Source organism: Myotis yumanensis, unplaced genomic scaffold, assembly GCF_028538775.1.
Source record: "Myotis yumanensis isolate MYYU_CA2020_CCGP unplaced genomic scaffold, mMyoYum1.0.hap1 SCAF_13, whole genome shotgun sequence".
NCBI classification, from domain to species: domain Eukaryota; kingdom Metazoa; phylum Chordata; class Mammalia; order Chiroptera; family Vespertilionidae; genus Myotis; species Myotis yumanensis.
The window spans coordinates 17,967,884-17,989,373 of NW_027223764.1; the positions used below are offsets into that span (position 1 = coordinate 17,967,884).

The 21,490-nt window shown below is 36.7% G+C and overlaps 1 protein-coding gene across 9 annotated transcripts in view; it reads right to left on the bottom strand.

Moving 5' to 3' along the window:
• BTRC (beta-transducin repeat containing E3 ubiquitin protein ligase) overlaps positions 1–21,490 on the bottom strand; it is a 174,004-nt gene that overhangs the window by 49,387 nt on the left and 103,127 nt on the right. For 8 of the 9 annotated variants that reach the window (XR_011473550.1, XM_070432465.1, XM_070432464.1 and 5 more), the window contains one exon: positions 11,135–11,224. The exons of the other annotated variant lie outside the window; for it this stretch is intronic. Coding sequence is in view for 7 of the 8 variants with exons in the window: in XM_070432465.1 (XP_070288566.1) it covers positions 11,135–11,224 (90 nt within the window). In the remaining variant the exon portion in view is untranslated. The remainder of the gene's footprint in view (positions 1–11,134; positions 11,225–21,490) is intronic. 9 annotated transcript variants of the gene reach the window in all.

Below are 21,490 nucleotides of genomic sequence, written 5' to 3' on the forward strand. Positions count from 1 at the left end.
ATGAAGTCATCTCGGATCCTTTAAGGCAGGGGTGGGGAACCTATTCTGCCAAGGGCCATTTGGACATTTATAACGTCATTTGAGGGCTCTACAAAATTATCAACTTAAAAATTAGCCTGCTATGTTTGATCAAACATTTAATTAACTCACCCCTAATGCCTTGGTAAGGCCAGACCAAATTATTTCTCAGGCCTTATATGGCCCACATGCTGGATGTTCCTCACCCCTGCTTTAAGGCCTCTGTTATAAGGTAGGTGATTATTACTGAGTAAGTCTTTAAAGTAGAATCACTGAATAGGTAACCCAAAATAGAGATAATTAAGTTTTCTGAATATAGTACTTGGCTCAGTTCAGTCAGAACAAGATATTTTATAAGCAGTAGAAGGAGGGAGGGCAAAAGGCTGGAGAGATAGAAATAACATTTGTTAGACATCAATAATGCTATAAAGATCAAATGGAGAAAAGCTATAGGTGCTTCATAGTGTGAGACCTGGTATAACGGTAGCAGAGATCCACAGGACCTCCAAATACTATCTGAAAGGCAACTGGGTATAGTAGAGCAAAGGACTCTGAAGTCAGATAGATTTGATTTCAAATCATGACTCTACAACTTAGAGATATGAAAACTTGGGAAAAGGTTTAACTTCTCTAAGCTTCAGGTTCCTTATCTGTAAAATAAGGGTAATATCCATCTTATCAGGTTTATGTAAGGACTGAAATATACCACATAGCCAGCACTATAGTGCCTAAACACAGAGGCAATAAATATTAACGTATTCTCTCTATACCTCAAACTTTGAGTAGTACAAAACTGGAAAAAAAAGAAAAAAGATAAAAGCCCCTGAAGATACACACACACAAAAATGGACATTTTTCAATTCCTTATATAGGAATATATTTCCAAACTAAAAATTGGGGTGGGGGGTGGGAGGGAAGGGCACTTAGAAAGGATTATAATGGCCTCTGAAATTCAATTGGTTCCATACATAAGAACTTTAAATAAGGGTGTAAGGGTGCATTCCAAAAGACCAGACTAATAAAAATTTCTCTAAAGTGAACCCTATTCATGAGGTTTGGGATTAGTAGAATTTAAGATGACTTGGTAACTCTAGCTCTGTCAGGAAATCAAAAAAGAAGTTTCTTGGTCATTCAGCCAGTTAGACATTTCTGTAATTACTAGTATAAACCAAAAAGATGCCCTCAAAAAAAAAGTGATGTCTTTTTTAAAAATATATTTTTATTGAGTTCAGAGAGGAAGGGAGAGGGAGAGATAGAAACATCAATGATGAGAGAGAACCACTGATCGGCTGACTCCTGCACGCCCACTACGGGGATTGAGCCCGCAACCCAGGCTTATGCCCTTGACCGGAATCAAACCTGCGACCCTTCAGTCCGCAGGCCGATGCCCTATCCACAGAGCCAAGCCAGCTAGGACAAGAGTGATGTCTTTTAACACTGATCTTAAGAAGTAAATCTTTCCAAAAAAGAACTCTACAACAAGAACAAATATTGGGAAGATCACTAAATCAAATGGAATTCCAGAATCATAGGAAAAAGGGGAAAATACAATTTTATTTTTTTGTAGAAACTTGGTATAGAGTAGAATAGTCATTTGAATACATAGCTCATTTAAATTCAATAGTCATTTGAATTCATGCCTTATAAGCTGAGTCATGACACAAGAATAAAATTTAACATATATGGATCCTGAGCTCATGGGTACTAAAAAGTTCAAAAGAAGAGCTCGGGTTTCACAAGCTTTGTAAGTGATCTATTTATACCATATAACTAAGAACATATTTATTCATGGAGAGCTTATAAGCCCAGGCTGCTGAGACTGTCAAACTAGGAGAGAGGAGAATGAAAAGCCACAAAAATTCATAAAACTATAAGAATAAAAATCTCCCTTCCAGATATCATGCAAAATTCTAACAAGTGGCCTTTAAAACATTAATGTGCACAATAACACCATTTTCTTAAAGAATGGGGGTGGAAATTCCTAGACTATTTAGTATTAAATCACTGATCCTAAAATACTGATACATATCAGTCTAAATAAATATTTGCAGTAAAAGTTCACTATCAGTAAAAAAAATATATAATGTTTCTGACAGAATTCTAAAAGCTATACTAAAGATTTTGTGTGTGTGTGAGAGAGAGAGATGGGTCCTAAGGGGAAGTAAAGTGCTTCTGTTCTGAGTTTTGCATAGAGGTATAATATCAGGGACTTACATTCTGTAAATACAGTATTTTAGGGCTGAAAGGCTAGAATCACCATTGTTATATATATTATAAAAAAGTCTTATTAACTGTAATGAGAAAAGATCATCTTACACTTAACCTGAGTACTGATAACTGATTTTTATTTATTAACTAGAGGCCCAATGCACAAAATTCATGAAAGAGTAGGTCTTCCTTCCTCCCACTGCCAGCACTGGCTTCCCTTCAGCCCTGGCTTCGTTTGGAAGGACATCTGCAATGACGTCTGGTCTAATTAGCATATTACCTTTTTATTATTATAGATATTTTAAATAAATGCTTAAGTCAATTAACAGTTAATATCAAGAAAACAAATTTACTTGTATATCTTTGGAAGATACCTGGATTCATTTACATAGCCTATTAGTTGCTTTCATAGGAAGCCACTAAGCTTAAGGTATAAAGACTAAAATACCTCAAATCCTGATGGCCTCATATACTTTCCCAAAGTTACAGCTTGCTAAAGAAGGCCCAGAAAACTGATATGGTAGAGAAAATTTGGCTCATTAATGTCTTCAATAGCCTTCTGCCATATTTTCCAATATTACAGTGATGATTAACAAGGTTACAATTTTAGTATAACTGAGTGTTAAATGGATGAATCAGTCTTTAGTTGTAGTTACTGCACAGATTTCCCCCCTCTTCTTCTTATAAACACCGTTCATTGATATTCAATTCTCAATTACATAAATTAAAATAACATAGCCCCTAATATTGAGGTCAACAAATTTTCCCCCCCGAAAATTTCTTAACAGTATTAGGAAAGGAACACAATTTAAATATGCTGTAGCTTACATGCCTGGATTTTGCTCTTCTTTTAAGCAACTCAAACATGATAGGAGTTGCTCCAAACCAGAAAACCCTCATGCTACTTGCAACTAAATTAGAGGGGTGGGTAGTGGTAGGCTGACAAGGCAGACCTTTTAAAGTTTTTAATTTTTGGTTACCCAATTTTTAAAAAAATTCAAAAGTTAAAACCCAGAGCGGAATGCCAAAAAATGTGCTAGTAATCAAAATCCTAACTGTCCCATGATAGAATTATAGTCTAAAGATCATCAACCATATTTGTGACACTACTTTGGGAAGTGGGCAGTATTTTTTAGCCTGTGAACCAAATCTAGAGTGGAAACACAATGCCCGTAGACTGCAAGAAAAGTGTGATGTTAAAACCCACAGATTTCCCCTCTTTTTCAGGAATTGTGCCTGGCATTGTGCAGCTGTGGTGCTGCCTTCATCACTCCCTCCGTTTCCAGTCTTGCTAATTAAAAGGTTGATCACAGAACAATGCTCTTCTCATTAATTTCTGTGTTCTGATTGGGCAGAATCCTTGCTTACCCCACCTGATCTTTTCATACAGCTGAAGTTAATGTGACAGGAGCCCGAAGATGGATTATCTGCTGCCATATTGCCCATCGCCTCCAATCAGGAGCTATCTGTGTAAACTGATTGTTCTAATTTGCTCTCATTATTTTTACAATATCAGGAGAAAATAACGCACACAGCTCACTGTCAAAGCCATGAAAATCAGCCATTAGTTAAACCCAGACACTGAGTGGCTTTATTAGAGGTACTGCAGTTTATTGATGCAGCTCTCGTCAAACAAGGCAGCATTTGCTTCAGACGGAAATGTTTATAAGGAAAGTAAATATTCATTGTAATAATACCCACAGCAATATGATATTTTGAAGAATCCTGTTCTTATTTCAAAAGCTTGGCTCTGACATAAATTAACAACAATGAAGAGTTGGGTTGGCATAAGAAAGTAGATAACATTTAATGCACTCAGTTGCATGAAAACCTGTTTATTAACTAAAATCTATGAGTACTCTCCACATCCTAGAACTCATAAAGAAATTCTATTCTGTGATAACAAATGCCAATCAATCCATCAATCAATAATGGAAGTTCTATTTTCTCCACACAACAACAAATATTTTTATTTCCTCCACCCCAAATTTACAACTTAGGAATCAAAATTATTTCTGTAATAATCATACAGTTAAAGTTTTAAACAAAAAACTGTATTCTCATACAATGTAGTGTTCAACAAGAAAAAGTACTAATCCTAGTACCATATACAGTCACAATATATTTCAGAAGTAGAAAATAAGCAGTGAGTAAAGCCAGCTAAGCGAACAAGCTGGGTTTTAAAACTCTTCAGTAAGAGACAGTTTCTTAAAGCAGAAGACAGAATTCTCCAGAAAGGTTTGATATTCAATGAGATAATTATCCTTAAAAAAATGTGTCTTGGGCACAAAGAAACTATATTTTCCTGTTATAAAGAAAATGCTAAACTCTAGAAGAAAATAGATTTAAACTTCATATTTCAAGGCTTGCTTGGCTATGAACATTTTGTAAAAATGTTACCTAACTGCTGCCTGAAGAGCATTTTGGAAGGCTGGAGGAGGGTAAAATAAAAGAAACAGATGCCTTTTAAATATAGGAATTTAATCCACACGCTCCCCCCCTTTAGTATTAGAAGGAAACATGGCTTCCTCCAGTTTTCTTTCTACACTAAGATTCGTAGGTAATGTGAAGGCAAGAGTATGCCCTTCTTGCTGCTCCCTTTTAATGGCCACTTTTCTTTTTTCTAAGAAACATGTGCCATGCTTTCTCCTTAAAATTCCTGCACTAAAAGACTGCACCATACTGCACTCTGCAAAACGTGCTGATGGCGCCAATTACAAGCCCCCAGCCGAACGCTCCAGCCCCCACCATTCGGGCAGATTTATGCGGACTCTTGCCGACGTTATTACAAGTCAGAGTTTATTGGGAAATTGTTACATTATGCGGAGTGTCTAACAAATTGCTTATGCTGCTATAATTGGATTACAACAGCCGCTTGCTCCCACCGGTAAGATTAGGCAAGTAGGACTCCTGCCGATCTCTGAGCGTTAGCAGTAATTTTATTTGCCTTGCCTCTCTCTTTCCTAACAACATGCCTCTCTCCCTGCCAGCTGTCTGCTGAAAAGGCACAGGCTTGTTCCTTGGCCCTAACAATGCAATTACAGCCCTGCAGATCGCACTGTTTGTGCATTAAGTACAGAGCCAAAACGAGGCGAATTGATCGTTTGACTTTTGGAGAAGCCATGTGATCTCTCCGTGTGGGTGATCTGACAGGCATCAGCAGGCAATATTGCAGTCAATTCTTGATGAAGAACTTTCTTCCTTCACCCCTCTCTCTCCCAACCTTTCCTTTTTCACTGAGGAAGACTCTGACTGGGCTAATCTCATGCTAATCTAGATCAATCCACAAAGACAAACTCAATCTTATTAGCTCCCTGGCTAGAAAGAAATGTGAATAGGTTCTAGCATCTTGAAGCATCTCAGTCAGATATATCAGTGGTTCCCAACAGTTGAACCACCGCTGCTATCTTAAAAAAAGGTTCATAAAGAGTTCAAGGAGGAAAAAAAGTTTACAGAAACACTACAATTAAAAAAATTACCACAGAAAGTTTTAGATTTTGGCAAATAAAACTGCCTTGGAAAGGCTTTGTTATAAGCTGTCTTATAGTCAAGGGGCCATCAGGAAATCAGCACTGAAACCCGTGTCCTGCCTTCCTCCGAAGATCTGCTCTGCTGAAAGATGCTGGCAGCCAACGTGCAGAATCAATGAAGCTGACTTCAGGCTTAAAAACAGCCAGACTGATCTCCACTCAGCGCAAAGTTTTAAACATATTTTGTCAACCACTTTCAGTTTCTTGTTTCTTTCTCTTGTATTTTTAACAATAAATGCAGGTAGCAAGGAGACGATGCAAGCAGTTACTCTGACTCTCAGGCATAATCCACGAAGACTCTCACTGGGGTCTGGACTTTTTAAAAAAACGAACTCTCTTGAAATGGTAGAAAATGACTTCGAATTTTACCCGTTTTAATATAGACCAGGATTCCTGTTTAAACTTTCCTCTCCAAAGGCATATTCCTAAAGGGTCATAAAGCTGATTACATAACAAAAGTGTAGTCAGGCTGCTGATCCCTTTTGGCGTCCTTTGTCCTTTGTGTAAGTATTGTACACATCCAGAAGTTTATGTATACTTGTATCCTTAATCTGACAAACACACAAACTCTTGTTTGTAACAATGGCCCTTGATTCTGTTATTACTTCAAAAGTGAACTTGGAAAGTCACTCCTACCAGTATTTCTCAGAACCTCTCTGTAGCCACCCACACCATTAACACTTATTAAATTCATAAGAACATTTGAAGATGAAAGGGAAAATATTACTTCTAAACTTTATTCCTGCCTTAAGAATAAGCCAAATGTGTAACACGTTACACTTGAGAGTTTTTCCAACCACACTGGCCTCAGTGATATGGTTACACTTAAATGTACATCAAGGCCCCACTGTATTCTCTAAAAGCTAATTGTTAGACCCAACAGAGGAACCTGTGCAAAGAATGGACCATCTAATGTGCTACTTGTAGAACAGTATACTAAAGAAGCCTGTTCACATGTAGTTTAAAACTCAAAAGAAACTCTGAACAGCTGAAATGCCTTATAAATAGCACAGACCCAGAGGAAGTGCAAACGTCTGCATTGTGAATTGTAGATCTTAATTACCGACAATGGCTGGTACAGCAAGTAGCAAGGAAAAAAAGTGAAACAGTTGCACTGTTCATGGTTGGCAATAATTCTTCAGGAAAATATTTACTATCAATCAGTTATGAGAAAAGGGACTCTGTGCTCGTAAAACAGCACGTTGCTTCTCATACCAGGACCATTTTGCTTCAGCATAATCTGAATTTAAACAGCTTGTTTCCTGCGGATATAATTTTGGAAATAAATAAAACAAGTCTTCTATCAAAATCTGGAGTAAGTGGAAAGGAACATCACATTTTTCTGTCTCAGTCAGTTACAAACAGATTATTAGTCTCAAGTAAAAAACAATAACAACAAACAACAACAACTATAATACAGAACACATCTATCTACAAAGGACTACTGAAGTGGTTTATTTTCCAAACGTAGAGGCAGTACTTCTTCCTACCTGGACAAAAATCTAGGTAGATATGTTCAAACAACTCAATTTTAACTGTGTATGTGTGTATAAGGGTAAATTAGGGAAATACCTGAAATCAAACTTTTCAGTAATATTTAAATAAAGTTCAATTAAAAGATAACAAAGGATTAGAGGGTATTCATTTTTCCAGTTAGTTTTCTTTATCAATTAAAAAGCATCATGAAGGTTGACAATCAGGTACAATGTAATTATTGATTTTAAACACTAAGTTGGCAGTCAATAATGACTGTCCATTTAAAGGTACAATAAATACAAAGCTCATCATGTTCCAATCACAAATCTCATAAAATTCAGGGTTATAATTATTAAGAAGGAAGGCTTTGGAAGAAAATAAGACATTTCAAGTGCCTCCAAATATTACCTGGATTAAGTTATACTGATAAAATGACCCCTCCTCCATTTTTATTTTTAAACTAGAGGCCCGATGCACAAAATTTGTGCAAGAGTAGGCCTTCCTTCCCTTGGCTGCAGGCACCAGCTTCCCTTTGGCAGCCGGGACCCGGGCTTCCCTGAGGCCGCTGGCAGGCACCCAGGACCTGGGCTTCCCTCGCAGCCCTGGCTTTGTCCGGAAGGTTGTCTGGAAGGATGTCCAGTCTAATTTGCTTATTACCCTTTTATTATTATAGATCTTTTTTAGGCATCATTCTTCAAGTTAGAGATTCAGAAGATTATTATTAACCTAGGGTGACTGTAGTTTGTCTTACAACTTTGTGGGGGTATTTTGTATTCTAAACAGGGCCAATGGGTCTCTTTCCATAGACCTATAGTAAAACACTTATTGTAAGATATTTCCAGCAATGAAGAGTCACATACAATGCACTATAAGGGGTCCGAACATAACAACATTGCTATTTTTAAGGGAATAACTGGTAGTAAAGTTTTCTCTAAAACTCATATAAACAGTATTCAATGGTAAGGTTTTAGACTTTAATTACCATCTCCACCTAAATCAGTGATGGCGAACCTTTTGAGCTTGGCGTGTCAGCATTTTGAAAAACCCTAACTTAACTCTGGTGCCGTGTCACATACAGAAATTTTTTGATATTTGCAACCATAGTAAAACAAAGACTTATATTTTTGATATTTATTTTATATATTTAAATGCCATTTAACAAAGAAAAATCAACCAAAAAAATGAGTTCGCGTGTCACCTCTGACACACGTGTCATAGGTTCGCCATCACTGACCTAAATCAAAGTCACTCCTACCAGAATTGACTGCTTTGAACTAGAGCCCAAAATGGTTGCTATCACTATATTATAGTTGCTCTCACATGGAGATGGCTGGACATTCAAGGCCACTTTGGAGTACAATCTGAATCAACAGACACTTGTACCAACTTAAAAACCATGCAGCCATATCAAGTGTAGCAGTTGAAACTATTCAGTTAAGGGCTAAAGGTGAAGAACAGGAAATAGGGACAAGCTTGCAGACCTACAAAAATAGTACCAAGTCATTATTTTTCAAAGGTCAAGCAATAAATGAGGCCAACAGAAATAGTACAGAATCATGATATACTATAACATGTAAATGAAAAAGGGAAAATTCTTCCCCTATTCCCATGTTGTTGGTACTTCACTGAAGGCTGTTGCAAAAAGAATAGAATTCAGCTACATGTTTTTATTTGCCATTGATCAATAGTTTATTTAGCTCAATTCTGAAGAAATGAACCAGAAGACAGCCCATGGGCCAATAAAAGGAACGATAAGCCTTAGCTGGTTTTGCTCAGTGGATAGAGCGTTGGCCTGCGGACTGAAAGGTCCTGGGTTCGATTCTGGTCAAGGGCACATGCCTAGGTTGTGGGCTCGATCCCCATTGTGGAGTGTGCAGGGGGCAGCCAATCAATGATTCTCTCTCATCATTGATGTTTCTATCTCTCCCTTCCTCTCTCTGAAATCAATACAAATATATTTAAAAAAAGAAAAAAGGAACCAGAAAGTTAGGTGGGTTCCAATAGAAAATGATAGAAATCATTATTCAATTAGGGTATTTAAGGAATCAATGAAAGGATATAGATGTCAGAATAACGTTAAAATAAGCAAGAATGGGATGAGAGGGTCACCATCTGGGAGCAAAGGAAACAGACTGATGAGCAGCAATGAGCAAACTTAATTCCTCACCCAAGAGCATAGAAGAAATTATGCCATTGTGCCAGATGCCAGAAGATTTCTAACCATGCACCACTTAAGTAGAGCGTGGGAGAGAAAAAAACACATACACCACATCATACAGACACACAACAAAATAACTACATAACTTTAGAGATCCTGGTTTACAAAGTATGGAGAAAACAAAAAGGACAGATGCTCACTTGGCCAGCTCTCAATGAAACTCATTAAAATTGTCACCCTGTCCTTGGATCGGTGCTCATGTTAAGATTTTACCTTGGTTAGCCAGAAGTCACCCACTTGTGATAAAACTGAGAGCAGTGTGGCCAAAAAGGAGACAGATTATTTTTAAAGGCCCAAATAATTGGTCCCCCATCTCAATGTACAAATGCTAGGTATAAAATAGGGTCAATTAGCACTTGCTAGCTGTTACTAAATGACTGAAACAGGAAGTATATAAGTATAATTTATAATATTCATATTTTACAGTAGGTCATTAAGGCATTCTAATTTAAGAGACACTTAAATGACTATCTTTTTTAAACTACAATTTTAAATAAATTCTGACATTTCTTATATGGATCATTTCCATTGATCATATTTTCTATTATATATTTTCAGTTGACAAAATACTGCATGTTTTAAGAAATAAAATAAAAATAATAAAAAATATTGCTGTCCTTTGATTTTAGTAGCAAAGGATGATACCAGCCCTAGATCTAAAAATAACAGTAAGTAATTAAGAGCCTAATTGTATAATACAATAGATTAAACTTAAAGTAGTTAAAATTGGGAATGTTGTAACAGTGACAACAAGTTATTGAAGGCAGTAAGTTTGCAGATATGCAAAGTAAAAGTCTAGAAACAAAGCCCATACTGAAATTTTATTTATTCTTACAATAATCAAAATGGATGATATCTAAATTTAGGTCAAAGCTCCTGAGTAATTAAAGATACTTAGAAAATTTGAGTTATAGTTATATGATTATTAGATTGTAAAATCTCTAATATGTAAGATTATTTTTTTGTATCTTGCCCAATCAGATCAAGATCACCAAAAGGCGCCGAGGCCGGTTTGGCTCAGTGGATGGAGCGTCGGCCTGCGGACTGAGGGGTCCCGGGTTCGATTCCGGTCAAGGGCATGTGCCTGGGTTGCGGGCGCATCCCCAGTGGGGGATGTGCGGGGGGCGGCTGATCGATGTTTCTCTCCCATCGATGTTTCTGGCTCTCTGTCTCTCTCCCTTCCTCTCTGTGAAAAATCGGTGAAATGTATGTAAAAAAAAAAAAAAAAAAAAAAAAAATCACCAAAAGGAATATTTCTACCATTAAGCCACTTAATAAATAACAGTAGTGATATAATAATTGGATTTTCTATAGCATATTTCACAATCCTTGCAATGGTGTACATTATTCTTAATTACACTTAGAAGCCATGAACAAACATAAAAATAATTTGTATATTTTCTTACATAAAACCTTACTTTTTTGTTACAATCCATAGCTAGTGTTAAGCAACAAACATGATTTAGACTGAAGTGTGACCAGAATACATAATCAAAAAATTCTGCTGCAATTAAAGAGCTGGAGATTCCAACTTGTAATCTAATTTGGATAAAATGATGCCTGCTATATTCTTTTTAAAATATAAAATCCTGTAATAAGTTTTAATAGCAATAATGAGTGAAGACATCTATAGATAATGCATCGTTATGATGTAGTAAAATATATATTGAGTAATATTACTTACTTTGGCCACACAATTTTCAGTCTTCATAGCAGTGCTTGCTAGACATACTGTTTCTTGGTTTAAGCAGAGTCTGGCACAGCTGTTATAAGTCTGTAAAGAGAGGTATAGGTTTTTTTTGGAAACAGGTTTAAATATTAAAATATTATCATATAGTTTTTAAATTCTGCTCTATTTCTCAATATCAATACACAAATAGATTCTATATGTAAATTCCAGATTTATGAGTACTGAGGGACAAGGAAGACAGGGGAGAAAACCCAGGAGAGCCATTGATGTCCCCATAAACAAGTATGTGAGCAGCAGTGGTTCACTATATGTATGGAAGGTAGGGGTGTTAGTTATTGAAAAATGGGCAAAGAACTTGAATAGGTATTTCTCCAAAGCAGATATACATATGGCCAACAAGCACATGAAAAGATAGTCAACATCACTAATAATTAGGGCAATGCAAAGCAAAACTACAAAATACCACTTTACACCCATTAGGATGAGTATTAGTAAAACAACAACAACCAAAACAAAAACTCACAGAAAACAAGTGTTGGCAAGGATGTGGAGAAATTGGAACCATTATGCACTCACTGTTAATGGAAATGTAAAATGGTACAGCCACTGTGGAAAACAGTATGGTGGTAGTTAAATAATTAAAAATAGAATTACCATATGATCCAATAATACCATTTTGGGTATATACCCCAAAGAATTAAAACAATCCTGAAGATACTAGTTAGTATACTGTATTTGTATGTAGTGCTCATAACAGGATTATCCACAATAGCTAAAATGTGGAAGCAGCCCAATTGTACATTGATAGGTTACACCTTAACCATTAAGAAATAAGCAAAATGTTGCCCTAAACGGTTTGGCTCAGTGGATAGAGCATCGGCCTGCAGACTGAAAGGTCCCAGGTTCGATTCTGGTCAAGGGCATGTACCTTGGTTGCGGGCACATCCCCAGTAGGGAGTGTGCAGGAGGCAGCTGGTCGATGTTTCTCTCTCATCGATGTTTCTAACTCTCTATCCCTCTCCCTTCTTCTCTGTAAAAAATCAATAAAATATATATTAAAAAAAAAAAGAAATAAGCAAAATGTGATATATATACACAACGAAATACTATTAAGCCTTAAAAAGGAAGGGAAATTATGACACACATCCTATATAATAAAAGGGTAATATGCAAATAGACTGAACAGCAGAACAACCGAACAACCAATCAAAGCGTTAATAGGCTAATGATATGCTAAGGCTGCTCAACCGCTCACTATGATGTGCATTGACCACCAGGGTGCAGACAGTCAACCGGTCAACCAATCGCTATGATGTGCACTGACCACCAGGGGGCAGATGCTCTACCAGTAGGTCAGCTTGCTGCTGGGGTCTGGCCGATAGGGATTGAGCAAGATGGGCAGGACATGCCCAGGAGCCCTCCCTCGGTCCCTCCCCGGCCCCGATCATGCTCTGATGGGGTCTCTCAGCCTGGCCTGCACCCTCTTGCAATCCGGGACCCCTCGGGGGATGTTGGAGAGCCGGTTTCAGCCTGATCCCACAGGCTACTCCCCTTGGGAGGGTGCCAGACGCAGGGCTCATGGCTGGTGAGCGTTGCTGTGGCAGCGCAAGCTTCTCCCGATCAGGACTGATTGGGCACAAGCCTGCGGCAGGCACAGTGGGCTGGGATGAGCAGGAGCGGCAGGTAGGAGCTGCAGGCAGCATTGGACTGTGGGTTTTGGCCAGATCCCTGCAGGCCACCCAGAGGGACTCCATCTGTGCACAAATTCATGCACCGGGCCTCTAGTCTACACTAATAAAAGAGAAACATGCAAATTGACCGTCCCTCCGCTATGACCACCAGCCAATCAGAGTGATATGCAAATTAACCCAACAAAGATAGAGGTTAATTTGCATACACAGGCACGGAGCGAAGACTGAAAACAGAGTAGAATGAAGCCAAGAGCTGCAAAAGGGAGCAAAGTGGCGGAGGAGGGAGCGGAGCCGAGGCAGCGGAGATGGGAGGGAGCGAGGCAGTGCTCCCTTCTCTGCTTCACTCCAGCCTCAGGAAGCCCTATTCTTGCAGGAATAGGCCGGAGGAAGCCCTATTCTTGTAGGAATCTTCCTGCAACGAGCCTCTAGTACTATATAACATGAATGAACCTTGAGGACATTATGCTAAGTGAAATAAGTCCATTACAAAAATGTAAATACTATATAGTTCCACTTAGAGATTTATAGTCAAGATCATAAGAGACAGAAGTAGAATAGTGGTTGCCAAGACCTGGGAGAAGAGGGAAATGAGGAGTTATTGTTTAACACGTACAGAGTTTCAGTTTTACAAGGTGAAAAGAGTTATGGTGATGGATGGTGGTGATGGTTACACATAATGTGAATCTATTTAATGCCACTGAACTGTACATTTTAGAATGACTAACATGGTAAATGTTATGTTACATGTGTTTTACCACAATTAAAAAGAAAACTGGTTGTACTTTATGGTAAGCAAACATTATTAACAACTGGCCAATATATTAATACAAATATTTCCCCCTTTTTTTTGTTTTGTTACTGATGGTATAAATCACGGTCCTCAAACTTTAGCATGCATCAGAATAATCTGGTGATGATTGTTAAAATACAGATTACTTGGCCCCATCCCCAGAGCTTCTGAAAATTTGCATTATTAACCCCTAGAGTGCTGGGGAGCGTGATTGTGCTCCTCCTTGCTTTTGCATGTTTCTCTTTTATTAGTGTAGACTAGAGGCCCGGGAGCACTATCACAGCTTCGAAATGGCGTCCAGTTCTAAGTCTGCTTTTATTAGTGATGATGATATTGCTAAATATGTCAATGTAGTAAAGATTTCTTTAAGTTTTTGAATATGAAACTTCATTTATTTGCGATTCATAATTTTTTTCCTAAACTGCTGTAAAATCAGCAAAAATGCCTTGGCAATTTTAGCATAGTTCCTAGGATATTGGTTGGCACTCAAAGTTCCCAGTTGATGTTAATGCTACTAGTCTAAGAACACTCTGAGAACTACTGGTATGAATGTGTGTGTGTTGAAATTAAAGAGAAAAATCTGGAGATTGATTTCTTATGTGAATGTATTACATAACTACAGAACATTTATCAAAACTAAGGAATTAACGAGGTACAATATAAAAAACTTAAGTTTTCCCACTTTTCCCACTAATGCCCCTTTTCTGTTTAGGATCCAACCCAAGGTCCCACATTGCATTCAGTTGTCATATCTCCTTAACCTCCTCTAATCGGTTACTATTTCTCATCTTTCATGACTCTGTCACATCTGAAGAGTACTGATTAATTAATCTATGGAACATCCCTCAGTTAAGGTCTCATGTTTTCTCATGATCAGATTGAGGTTATACATTACTAGGAAGGATAGCACAGAGGTGATGTGCCTGTCTCAATGTATCAAGTCAGGAGATATGTTGATGAATATTTCTAGTGATGTTAGCCTTGATCACTTGCCTAAGATTGTGTCTGCCAAGATTCCCAATTGTAAGCTTATTTTTTTCTTCTTTCAGAAATTACTAAATATTGGGGGAAATACTTTGAGACTATACAAATATTATTTTCTGCTTCAGCTTTGCTCACTAATTTTAGCATCCATTGCTAGATCTTACACCTATGGTGATTTTTACTGTGGTGTTCTATTGGTAATTTTTAAATTTCTCCCTTTCCTTCTACATTTATTAACTGGAATTTTTCTGTAACGAAGACCTATGACTTCTTTGCCAATTTACTTACATATTTATTCATTTATTTATATCAGCAATGGTTGCATAGGTATTTTAAATAATTCATTTTTGGTCAATTATCATTCTTTGGAAAGAGAATAGGTAGACAAAAATGAAATATAAAAAACAGAAAAAATGTTATAAAATTGGTTTCCAGTTAAACAAGTTAAATTTTTAAAAAGGTATCCACTTAACTGTTGTATTCTTAAATTACTTAATTTGAAATTATTACAAAACATATTTTAAAATAATCAACTGGATCATTTGACATTAATGTATAGGACCTCTGGTACATTTATATTTTGGGATCAGGGTTCAGTACTTCTTTTGCAATTATTAATACCACAAACATTTACTATTCCTATACAGACAACATATAATATTTTAAAACTAAACTGTTTTAAAAAGACATTTATGCAATAGTTGGTATATACGGAATAAAATAAAACTTTAAGCCAAAAAATTCTGGCTCCAACAATGGTAGAAATGTTTGTTTAAATTAACCCTCTTTATATAATAATTATAAACCATAGAAAAATATTTTAAAATAACTACATTAAAGGCAGGAGGTTGACCTAAAGTAGGCAGAAACTGGGGGGAGGAGTAGACTGACCTTGAAAGAGGATAATTACTCTGGTGAGATCCATGTTTATGTGCTTTTCCCTAAGGGTACTACTACTCATTAGTCCACTTGGTGCAGGGTGACTAAAATTCAACTAGAAAGCCACAGTCTATTGGCTTGAGATGTCAGAGGGTAGAGTTCAGGGCTACCACAGTGGCTGGAAAATGAGAAGAGAAATCATAGAAAATAGAAAGAGCCATGGGGAGGGAAGAAGCATCAAAACATGCATACAAGTTCCCCTCAAATACATGGCGAACCCCAACCTACACACATGAGTGGGAGATTCCAAGTATTCCAATGGAAAGTAACAGCTGGAAGACTAAAAGATCTGAGCAGAGATTCTAGCTGCTTCCCCTGAGAGGAGACAGAGTTTATAATTTGATTTCTACTCAGTTAGAGGGGCTTAATGAGCACCTCAAACTTTCCACTGAAAACTCAGAAAACCCCCGCACTGAGACTAAAGAATAAATCTTAGAACTAAGAGATCTTCTTTAGGACTAAGGGTAAAATCAAAACACATCTGCCCCTAATGGACACAAAATCAGACTCTATGAAGTTGCAATTACCAGCCAGAAAGTTAATCAGAGGGAGATAAAAGAATCCATAGTCTCTGCTATGTACCATTTATAATGCCCATTATATAATAAAAAAAACTTCTATATATGAGAAGAAGCAGATAAATGGGACCCATAGTCAAGAGAAAAAGGAACAAACAGAATATGACCATGAGAGGACCCAGTTGTAGAAATTAGTACATAAAGGCTCTACAGAAGCTATAATAAATACGTTCAACAACTTAAATGAGAAATATGATTACAACGGAAATTTTGAGATGAAAATTTTCACCAGAAAAATTAAAACCTGAAACGAACCAAACAGAAATTCTATAATTGAAAAGTACATTATCTAAAATTAAAAATTTACTGGATGAGTTTAAAAGCAGACTGGAGATGAAGAAGAAAAGGTCTATGAAATTAAAGACTGATCAACTGAAATGATCTAAACTGAAGAACAGAGAGAGAAAAAGAAAAAAACAATAAACAGAATCTCAGTCATCTGTTGGGCAATTTTCAATGATCTAACAACATATGTTCACTTGGAGACCCAGAAGAAAGGCGAGAATGGGACACAAAAATATTATAAAAATAATGACCAAATATTTCTCTAATTTGGTGAACACCATTGACTTACTGATCTAAGGTCAGCAAACCTCAAAGAGATTAAAAACAAAGAAAATAAAACTTAGATCCAACACAGTAAAAACTGCTGACAACCACAAAGACAAAATCTTGAAGCAGCCAAAGGAAAAAGGGGATTCTGCATACATGAAAGCATATACATAGTGGCAGACTTTTCACCATAAACAAGGAGGGCTAGAAGATAAGGAGCAACATTTTTAAAGTGCTGAAAGGAAAGAAATCTCAAACCAGGTTTCTTACTATTAGAAAAAATAATTATAAATATGAAAAGGAAGAAATCTAGAATAAACTGTGGTGTTGGATAGAATTAGAGGCATTAATGTGAACTCATGATTTTAAAAAACATAAATATATGTGTAAAATAAAGTTAATGTTTCAATCTTGGCTTCTCACTACCAATCTGCACTAAAAAGAACCATAGTGCTCCCCCAAGAAATGGCTGAATGCAGGACTGAACAGGGAAAATACAAGATGAATCTGGAAATACTCAAGGAATGATAGAAATAGATCACAGGGGTATTCATTAGCCCAATATGGAATAATCTGAGTATTAAAATAAAAGATATTAACAGATTGCAAAGTGTTACACATTTCTTAAAATAGACAAATTATCCAAACTGACATAAGAAACAGAAAATTTTAATAGCACTAAATATATTCTAAAAATTGAAATTGTTATTAAAAGTCAATCCACACAAATTTTGAAATATTTAAATTTTTTCCACCACAAGAAAACACATAAAACTACTGGCCTAAATGGTTTCACTGGCTAATTCTATTAAATATTAAGAAAGAAATAACACCAAGATCATACACAAACATTTTTAGAAAATGGAGGAGGAGGGGAAGACTTCCCAACTCAACTCTGACACCAAAATCTGCCTCCCTGCCCCCCAAAAGAAAGCTATATTTCTCATGAACACAGACACAACAATTCTTACTGAAGTCAATTAATGTAATTCACCTTAACAGAATAAAAGGGGGGAAAGCACTTGACAAAATTAAACATTTATCCATAATTTTAATAAAACCATAGCAAGGTAGAAAAGGGAACTTTTACTCAAAAGGAAACTCAATCCCATTAAAGAAATGTAAAAAAAAATGCAACTAACATCATAGTCACTCTAAGAGTGGGAACAAGGCAAAGATGTTCTCTTACCACACCTATTCAACATTCAAATACAGTAAGAAAAAGAAATAAAATACCTATAAGTTGGAAAAGAAATGAAATTGTCTTTATTACATAACAGGAGACAAGGTCGACAGTCAAAAGTCAATTTCTATCTATAATAAGCAACAAGCAGAATGAAAAAAATTTACAATGGCATTGAAAAACTTTTGCTAACTTGATTCTAAAATTTAAATATAAATGCAAAGTATCTAGAATAGCCAAAATAATAAAAATATGGAGGACTCACACTACCCAATTTTAAGACATATTGAAGCAAAAATAGTCAAGACAGTGTTATACACAGTCTAGACACGACCATTGCAGGCCTCACTCTACATAGCATCTGTCAGCAACAAGGTAACTTTTTCCCTCAAATATATGTGATCTGCCATTGGATGAATCCACAGATGTGGAACCTGTGAATATGGAGGGCTGACTCTGTTTGCTATAAGAGCTGGCACCTCTAAAAACCAGAGGATCCTGCCCTGGCTGGTGTGGCTCAGCTGGTTGGAAAGTCATCTCATGCACTAGCAGCAGTTTTCAACCTGTGGGTCGCGACCCCTGAAAATACATCCTGCATATCAGATATTTACATTACGATTCATAACAGTAGCAAAATTACAGTTATGAAGTAGCAATGAAAATAATTTTATGGTTGGGGGTCACCACAACATGAGGAACTGTATTAAAGGGTCATGGCATTAGGAAGGTTGAGAACCACTGTGAGAGGGTTGCGGGTTCAATTCCAGTCAAGGTTCAATCTCTACTTGGATGTTTCTTTCTCACATTCTCATTCATTCATTCTTTCTCTCTCCCCCCACCCTCCCCCGCACCTCTTCTTCCCTCTCTTCCTCCCCCCACCCCTCAAATCAATGAGCACATCTTTGGGTGAGGATTTAATAAAACAAAAATAGAAGAACCTGAATTCATCCTCTGTATCATGCAGGGACTTGAAGTAGGAGTAGGTCAGAGCCTCAGTGGCTGTCACCCTTTGCTCTGTATCCAACAGCAGCCTCTTTTCTAGGAGGTTCAGAAATAAGATGTCTATAGACAACTATACAGGCTTTTCAACAATGGTGCCAAAACAACTGGATAAAAAAGCATGGGGATGCCGAAACCGGTTTGGCTCAGTGGATAGAGCGTCGGCCTGCGGACTGAAAGGTCCCAGGTTCGATTCCGGTCAGGGGCATGTACCTGGGCTGCGGGCACCTCCCCAGTGGGAGGTGTGCAGGAGGCAGCTGATCGATGTTTCTTTCTCATCGATGTTTCTGACTCTCTATCTCTCTCCCTTCCTCTCTGTAAAAATTCAATAAATATTTAAAAAAAAAAAAAAGCATGGGGATGTTTTCATCTTTGTTATTACTAGCAAAATGAAGTTAATTGCAAAAATAAAAAAATAGAAAGCATGGGGAAAATAATAAATCCCAAATTTACTTCACAACGTACATAAAAATTAATTTGAGATGGACCATACACTTAAAGGTAAAAGCTGAAACTTATAAAGCTTCTAGAAGAATATATTCAGTCATAGGGCAAGACTTGATAGATGGAGTTCATTAAAAAATTAGAAACTTATCAAAAAACACATGAATAAACAGGCAAGAACAGACTGTGAGAAAATATTCAGAACACATCTAGCACTCGATACAGTTTAGTTCTGCAACTCAAAAAGACAGACAAACCAATTTGTTCAAATGGCAAACAACTTAAGATACATCACAAAAGAAACTATCTGAATAGCCAATAAGCACATAAAAATTATTCAACACATGCTCACCGAAAAGGCTTTCTATAAGAACATTCATAGCAACTTCATTTATAAAAATGGAAATTGTCCGTCAAAAGAATAAAAAATAAACTGTAGCATACCTATTTAATGGAATATACTATCTAATAAGAGAATAAATTACTGCTATCCACAGCAGCATAGATGAATCACATATATACTTAGTAAACCAGACCCCAAAAAGTATGTTATCATTACATGAAATTCTAGAAAAGGCAAAACTAATCTATGGCAGTGAACTGGTCATATTTGATTCATTGGGTTTGGGGAAGTTGTCTGGGTAGGAGACCAAGGAAACTTTCCTGGGTAATGAAAGTGTTCTATAGCTTGATTGGAGTAGTGGTTACATGGTGGATAGACTTATCAACAATTAATTGACTTATGCAATTAATATTTACATAATTCACTGTATGGAAATTTTATTTCAATAAAAATATAAAAGTATTCAGTTAACATATTAGGGGGATAATACCAGAGGTTTATCCAGTTAATTAATAAAAATATGTTATGTTTCAGGGGCGGGAGTAACAGCAGGTAGAAAACTGATTTGTTTTCCTACAAAATTCCTTTCCCCCTTAGAAATGTGTATACCACACTCAGGGGAACATTAGATAGATTCAGGAAACTTATTCTAGGTTTGTAGACGTTTCCAGAATAAGGCTATATATGGGTTTTTATTTTCTAGACATTCCATCTGTAAAATGGGTATATGACCTGTTTAGCTCCCAAGTTACATAGATTAGTAACGTAAAACTTGTCACAGTCCTTAGATCACTTTGGGATAAAAAGGCTAAAAAATTCACTATTTTACATTCACTATTTTACTATTATAAGACTCCCTCCAGGCTATATAATTAAACTAGTGAGTGTAATAGCCACAAGCAAGATAGGTTCTGTCCCCATGCAACATTTGAAAAGGTAGCTTCACTGCTGAACCAGAGGCAGAGAGTTCTGCGTTGGAGTACTTTAATATGTTTTTATATTGCATATAAGGCACATAAACGTGAACCAGTAAGATGCCTTGCTGAAAACTACCTTTGTGAAAGCAGGCTGTAATTCTGAACAAGTTTTCAATTTTCAGACTGCTGCTAGGGTAAAACATTTTAAAGAGTTTAATTTTTTACAATGGATTCAATGACATAGGATTATCTAACAAAGTAATGGCTAATCAATAGAAGGTTTAGTTGTCAGGTGAAACATATAACACACTAAAAGGGATTGATTGCCAGACTTCTCCTTATTTACTAGAAGGTATATATTTAAAATGACACAAACTTGTTACTAGGCTGCATTCTTTTAACCTTGCAAAAAGCTGCTTAAGAAATCTGTTCAGCAGCCCTATAGCAAAACAAGATATAGTATAATGAAAATGGCTAGTGATTGGGGGGTGGGGAAGAGGGAGACAGGGACTATCAGATATATGGTAACATCAAATCAACTCCCAGGCAAGAATATGGGTCAGAAAAGGCAAACTACAAAGCGACATCTAAGAAAGCTGGAATTAGGCTTTAAAAATGTCACACAGATCTACTGAATCTCATCCAATAGATGCAAAACTATATCTGATCTCATTCCATGTTGCTCTTAGGGCAGATTTTTAAGGGCTTATACAACTGGGCACAATAGGCTACCCTCCCACCCCATTTTCTTTTCTTTTTAATGGTACATCCAGATTTAGCACTGAACACAAAATGAATTGGACCCATATGAACTTCAATCAGCATATAAGCTGTTTCCTTTATAATTTATTCACAACATCTCAAGTCTCTATATGAAAATACAATTTTTATGGTCATTGCAACCCAGGAGTTCAATAATATTTTTTCTAC